General features: G+C 65.6%; 1 protein-coding gene across 1 annotated transcript in view; it reads left to right on the forward strand.

Annotated features, from left to right (window-relative positions):
• Positions 1 to 6,044, forward strand: part of HMCN2 (hemicentin 2) — a 32,148-nt gene extending 26,104 nt beyond the window's left edge. The window contains exons 64-79 of the mRNA XM_057380078.1: positions 58 to 242; positions 529 to 742; positions 906 to 1,040; positions 1,109 to 1,299; positions 1,386 to 1,467; positions 1,615 to 1,884; positions 2,628 to 2,777; positions 3,081 to 3,218; positions 3,359 to 3,480; positions 3,566 to 3,803; positions 3,930 to 3,992; positions 4,084 to 4,212; positions 4,331 to 4,651; positions 4,867 to 4,986; positions 5,222 to 5,348; positions 5,464 to 6,044. Of these exons, the coding sequence (XP_057236061.1) occupies positions 58 to 242; positions 529 to 742; positions 906 to 1,040; positions 1,109 to 1,299; positions 1,386 to 1,467; positions 1,615 to 1,884; positions 2,628 to 2,777; positions 3,081 to 3,218; positions 3,359 to 3,480; positions 3,566 to 3,803; positions 3,930 to 3,992; positions 4,084 to 4,212; positions 4,331 to 4,651; positions 4,867 to 4,986; positions 5,222 to 5,348; positions 5,464 to 5,806 (2,828 nt within the window). The 3' untranslated portion in view covers positions 5,807 to 6,044. The remainder of the gene's footprint in view (positions 1 to 57; positions 243 to 528; positions 743 to 905; positions 1,041 to 1,108; positions 1,300 to 1,385; positions 1,468 to 1,614; positions 1,885 to 2,627; positions 2,778 to 3,080; positions 3,219 to 3,358; positions 3,481 to 3,565; positions 3,804 to 3,929; positions 3,993 to 4,083; positions 4,213 to 4,330; positions 4,652 to 4,866; positions 4,987 to 5,221; positions 5,349 to 5,463) is intronic.
• The last annotated feature ends 157 nt before the right edge of the window (positions 6,045 to 6,201 follow it).

Genomic DNA, 6,201 nt, shown 5'->3' on the forward strand with positions numbered 1-6,201 from the left:
CGCAGGAAACCTGGCTGTCGAGGTGTGAGCAGCTCCCTGCTCTCCTGTCCCTTCCAGTGCCCCCGGTGATCGCTGCCGGCCCGCTGGAGCTGGTGGCGATGGACGGGCTGGATGTGCTGCTGCCCTGCACTGCCCGCGGTGTGCCCGAGCCTCGCGTGTCCTGGAGCCGGGACGGAGCCCCGCTGAGGGGCAGCAAGGCCACTGTCCTGCCCTCCGGAGAGCTGCTGCTCCGGGATGTGCAGGTGAGCCCTGTCCCCTCRTRCCAAGAGCCAGCTGAGAGGTTGGARKGCTGAGGAACGAGTGTCTTTMACTGCTGARGGGAGTTTGGCTGCTGTGAAMGAGTCTGGCGAGGGAGAGCCCCGTGCAGTTCTGTGCCACGGGCTGGAGCGTTGGAGCGGTGTGAGATTGCTAAAGCGGGCTGGAAAAAGTGGCTCTGTCCAGACTGTGACTTTTTAGGTGCACAAAAAGTGAGCCAGGGCTGCAGCTGGACCCCAAACTCAAGGTCACCCCTCCCCTTTCCCCATGCAGGACGGGGATGCTGGCAGCTACTCGTGCACCGCGGTGAACTCTGCRGGGAGGGCCGTCCGCCGGCTCTCCCTGTCCATCCACACCGTGCCCACCTTCACCCACCCGCCCACAGACCTCACCCTGAGCCGGGGCGAGCGGCTGGAGCTGCTGTGCGCTGCCGTGGGCAGCCCCCAGCCCCGCGTGTCCTGGACGGCCAACGGGCAGCTCGTCACTGGTACCTGGGCAGGGGCACAGGATGCTGAACTTGGGGGACAACGTCATCCTGGCGCCACCCTTGTCCCACCTTTTGGGGTTCCCAGGGTGCCAGCACRTCTGGCTGTGCGGGGTTGAAATCAACTGCTCCCCAACCACGCTTTTTGGGGGTTTGCACCCCGCAGATGGCGTGTCGGGGCAGAGCGGGCGGAGCACCCTGCGACGGGAGGCGGCCACACCCGCGGACAGCGGCACCTACATCTGCCAGGCCGAGAACAGCGCCGGTGCCATCAGGGCCGCCGCTTTCGTGTCTGTCACAGGTAGGTGCTGGCAGGGAAACCGGGGTGCCCGGCCAGCCCCTCCTCTGCCACCGCTTTCCCTTTCCCAGAGGCGCCCGTCATTCAGGGGGACGCCAGCACCCACCAAGTGGAGCCCCGCGGAGGTGCTGCCCTCCTAGACTGCCATGCCCGGGGTCACCCTGAGCCCCTCATCCGCTGGAGCAAGGACGGGGTGCCGGTGGTGGCCCAGGGGCGCCTGCGCCAGCTGCAGAACGGCTCGCTGGCCATCCGTGCCGTGGGGGTGAGCGGGGCCCGGGGGCGCTGGCACACTGCAGGGAGCTTTCCCGGCAAAGCAAAACGCTGTGCTGATGCTGTTGGTCCTGCTAGAGCGCCGACGCRGGGCAGTACCGGTGTGTGGCGGAGAACGAGGCGGGCACAGCAGCGAAAGTTGTCACCCTGGCTCTGCAGAGTGAGTGCTGCCCATATCTGCAGCCTCCTTTGGCGGGACTGCAAACCATGTCACCCCTCAGCCCCTGCAACCACCCCTGATCCTTGGGGAATGCTCCCAGAACCACTGGAATGCTGTATCACTGTCTGCACCCCTTTCCGTGCCCAGGTGTCCCTGTGGTGGCAGTGTCGCCAGGAGAGGTGACAGTCCTCGCTGGGCAGCGGGTTCTGCTGCACTGCGTGGTGTCGGGGGAGCCCGCCCCCTCCGTGGAGTGGCAGCGGGACGGGGAGGCGCTGTCCGAGGGTCCCCACGCCCGTGTCCTGCCCAATGCCACCCTGCTCCTGCCCGCTGCTGCTCTCCGTGACGCCGGCAGCTACTCCTGCCTGGCCCGCAACGCCCTGGGCTCTGCTGTCGCCCACTCCTCCCTGGATGTCCAAGGTGGGGGGCTGCCCCTGGTCCTTGGGGCTTTTTTGGGGGGCTGGGGCTGCCTGCAGCGCTGTGATACCTCTGGCACGGTATTTTGGAGGGTTATTGCCTTTCCTTTGTTGTTCTAACCCCTGTGATTCACGCTGTGGTTTGTCCTCTCCTCTCTTGCACTGCTCAGCTGAAGGTCTGAGCCCGAACAGACCCTCGCCCGAGCAGCCACCGCGTGCCAGCCCCGCTCTCCTCTGCTCGCCCTTCCTGYCCTAGCTGCCCATGATTAAATTCCCACCTCCCAGGGGCTCTGCAGAATGCACAGACACATCCTCTCYTGCTGCCCCTCGGGAGCAGAGAGCCAGGCTGGAGGAAGTGCCAGGTGCCCTGTGTGCCCCTGCCTGGCTGGTGGCATTTCGCTGCCAGGCACGCTGGAGAAGCAARTCAAGGTTTGGAGTTGTGCCAGGGCCGTGAGGCTGATGCAGAGCAGGGTTTGGGGTGTCAGTGCGTGTCGGGGTGACGAGGCACAGGACCACACTCACAACGTCCCCTGTCAACATGGCACTGTGCCCAGAGCCACGGGATCTCTGGGGACTGTGCTGCAGCCAGCCAGGGACACTGCCTGCCCTGCTCTGCCTGCCTTCACCTCCACTAAACAACATTTTCCTGACACGCGAATTAGTGAGAGAGGGATCAGGGAAGCGCGGTGCTCTCCCATGGGAGTGCAGTCCCACTGCTGCTGCCTGACCCCGTCCCTTTTGCCCCAGGGGAGCTGCAGCAGGTGCGGGGCAGCCTGGTCGGTGCCATCAATGGCCACGAGCTCGGTGTCTCCACCCTGGATGCCAGCGTGCTGGGTGATCCTCAATCCGGCACCACCACCCTCCGGAGCAGCATTGGCAGCATCCCCCCTGCTGTAGGTGGGTGGACATTCCTACCTCACCACTGTGAAGGTTTTGACCTGTGTCAGGTGTAAATCTTGGGGGGTTTTGACCTGTGACAGCTGTAAATCTTGGGGGGTTTTGACCTGTGACAGCTGTAAATCTTGGGGGGTTTTGACCTGTGTCAGCTGTAAATCTTGGGGGAAAGATTTTTTTTTCTTTTTTCCCGAAAAGCAACGTCCACATCTGTTCCCTGGGGGCAAGGAGGGACGGGACAGGACACACTAGGTGCCCCCTTAGGAGGGTGCTGACTCCATGRTGACACCTTCTCCCCATCCCCAGGGCCACTGATGCGGGTGCTGGTGACCATCATCGCCCCCATTTACTGGTCCTTGGCCCATGCCAGCGGGGCAGCCCGGAGYGGGCTCCTGCTCACCCAGGGCACCTTCCAGCACGAGTCACTGCTGCAGTTTGCCACAGGTGAGGGAGCTCAGACAGGAGAGCCTGCTCAGCTCCTGGGGAGCCTGAGGGAGGCTCCATCTCCCCGCTGCACCATCCCTGATGTGAGGATGGAGGTGTGTGGGGGTGCTGTGGCTGCTGCTGACCGTTCCTCCCGTCAGGGGAGCTCCTGCGGGTCACACACCTCGCCCGGGGTGCGGATGGCGCTGGCGCTCTGCGGCTGGACAGTGTCATCAGCGGCTCCGTGCCGGACAGCTTTGGCAAGGCCGTGGTGCTGCTGCAGGTGCTGGCACTGCCCGTTATCCCCACGGGGCCAGTGGGAGCATTGGGGGCGTCCATGGCCTGACCCCCGTCCTGCCTCTCCCCAGGATTTCAGCGAGCGCTACGTGCGGACGGGCGCGGGGCAGCTCTCCGGGGGYTCGGTGCAGAGCTTCCTGCGGGATGGACACACGGTCCGTGCCCACTGCAACCACACCATCGTGTTTGAGCCCCCCGTGGGGCCRCAGCCCCCCCGGGTGCAGCACCTCCGGGCCAGAGCCGTCAGAGCCTCCTATGACCCGGCCAAAGAAGAGCTCCGCTTCCAGCTCCGTGCCTCGCTTGATGCGGGTAGCCAGGGGAGTCCCGGGGGTGGGGATGGAGATGATCTGGTGTCAGTTCTCGGTGTCTGTGAGGGTGCAAAGGCCACGTCCCTGCAATGACATTCCCCTCCCATTCTCTCTGCTCAATTCCCAGGGGCTGACAAAGACCAGTGCCCGCTGGGTTTCATCCCAGATCCCAAGCAGCTGTACTGCATCGGTACGGACCCTTCCTGAGGGGCACGAGGATGGCAAGGGGCACCTGGTGCCGCTTCTCCATCCCCCAACCCTGTCCTCTCTCTGCTCCCCAGATGTGGATGAATGCTCCGAGGGGTCCCACGCCTGCCGCTACAACCAGATCTGCCAGAACGCCGCCGGCTCCTACCGCTGCTCCTGCCCGCCCGGCTACCGCACGCTGGGCGTTGGCTGGCCGTGTTTGGGTACGAGCTGAGCCCTTGGGGACACATCCCTGGTGACAGGGCCATTGTCACCCCCCTGCCCTGCTCCAGACTCAGTTTCTCCCCTCCAGCTGCAGCTCCCCGCTCTTTCCTCCCGCAGATGTCAATGARTGCCTGCAGTTTCCCCCGCCCTGTGCCTTTGAGTGCCGCAACCTGCGGGGCTCCTATGAGTGCCTGTGCCCCGCTGGCAGGACTGTGCTGCCGGGCGGGCAGTGCGGCACAGCAGGGACAGACGGAGGGGACAGCACGGGCAGCGTGCCCCGGGACACCCCCCTGCGCTGGCGGGGACCGAGCAGCCGCCCACGGGGACGGTCCGTCTACACTCAGCTCGCCCTGCGCCGWGTGGCCAAGGATGCAGGGACGGGTGGCCGGGCCCCACCCTGCCCCCCGGGCTACCTCAGGAGGAATGGCACCTGCACGGGTGAGTGTGCACTGGGGAAGGTGTTGCAGGGAGTTCAGAGGCCGCTTTGTCCCCAAAAGGTGGACACCTCCTGTGCCTCCTGCTGCCCTGTCCGCCACTTTGTGCCCTGTGGTCTTTGCTGTGGAAGGGGTGGTGAGAGAGAGTTTGGCCCAAGGCAGTGGCGCCAGAGGGGTCTGATCCTTCCTGTCTTGCTTTCACCCTTTCTTGCCCTACAGACCTCGACGAGTGCCAGACACTGAACCAGTGCCAGCACGAGTGCAGGAACAGCCCGGGCAGCTACCGCTGCCTCTGTCCCCCCGGCTACCGGCTGCTGGCCAACGGGAAGACCTGCCATGGTCAGTGCAGGGGTGCCAGGGTGCTGCCCAGTCCCCACGGTGCCCTGGGTGTCACCTTTTTGGAGCTGCAACTCTTTCTCCTTTCTCGGGAAGGCTGTTCCGGACTCAGCACTCCACGGTCTGAGTGCTCAGGTCTCACTGCCTCGGTGTCCGGGCAGATGTGGGGGGTGGAGGAGCCGGGGAATGAACCCCATCTCAGCCAGGTCCCCCAGACCCGTCCCCTCTCTCCCTGCAGATGTGGATGAGTGCACGGAGGGCACGATGCAGTGCGGCTCGAGCCAGATGTGYTTCAACACCCGCGGCGGTGCCCAGTGCACGGATGTGCCGTGCCCAGCCGGGTACCGGGCAGRCTCCAGCCCGGGGTGAGCCGCGCTGTGGGGCTGGGGGTGCCCATTCCGCTCTCTTCATGGACCCGAGTGTCCTGTCCGCTCTCTGGCACCCATCCCACCCCATCCACACTCCCYCTCTCTCCTGCAGGCTGTGCGTGGGTCGCTGCCCCCCGTTCTGCGGCCCGGCCGGCCCCCCGACTCTGCAGTACCAGGCGCTGTCCCTGCCCCTCGGCATCGCCGCCAGCCGGGACGTGGTGCACCTAACCCCGGCCACCTCCCTGCGCCACCGGCCCGTCTTCAGGCTGCTGGAACGGGACCCCGACAGCCCCTTCGCCCTCCGCACCGAGCGGGGCCAGGGCATCATCTCCACCGTGCGGCCGCTGCGGGAGCCCGGCTCGCACCGCCTCAAGCTGCAGGCGCTGGTCCCGGGCGCGCAGAGGGCACCCAGCGTCTTCCTCCTCCTCATCTCCGTCTCCCCCTACCCTTACTGACACAGCCGAGGGGCAGGAGGGGACGCAGGGTCATTTCTCCTCCTGCCCCTCCCCACCCCAGCGGTGGGGCACGTGGCTCAGGGAGCGCTGAGCTTGCACCTCTTCTCTCCCTCCCAGACACCCCCCGCACCCCTTAACTGTGCTCCTCTCACCCAGGGCCGGGCCCTGACTCAGCAGGAGAGTCAGGATCCCGGGGGGGATAAGATGTCCCACCAATCTCTTGCAATCAGGTCCCAGATCCCAGAGCAAACACAGCTCTGGATGGCCTTGGCCGCTATCAGTCCCCAAATGTGGGGGGTGGGAAGATGAACTGGGTGGCAGTGGCCAGCAAGGATGCCACTGGGGTGCAGGGAGGGGTCCCCTGGGTGGGGGAGGGCGTGGGGCACCCTGGCATT

Source organism: Malurus melanocephalus, unplaced genomic scaffold (genome assembly GCF_030028575.1).
Source record: "Malurus melanocephalus ecotype Western Australia unplaced genomic scaffold, MMel_1.1 scaffold_435, whole genome shotgun sequence".
Taxonomy (NCBI): Eukaryota; Metazoa; Chordata; class Aves; order Passeriformes; family Maluridae; genus Malurus; species Malurus melanocephalus.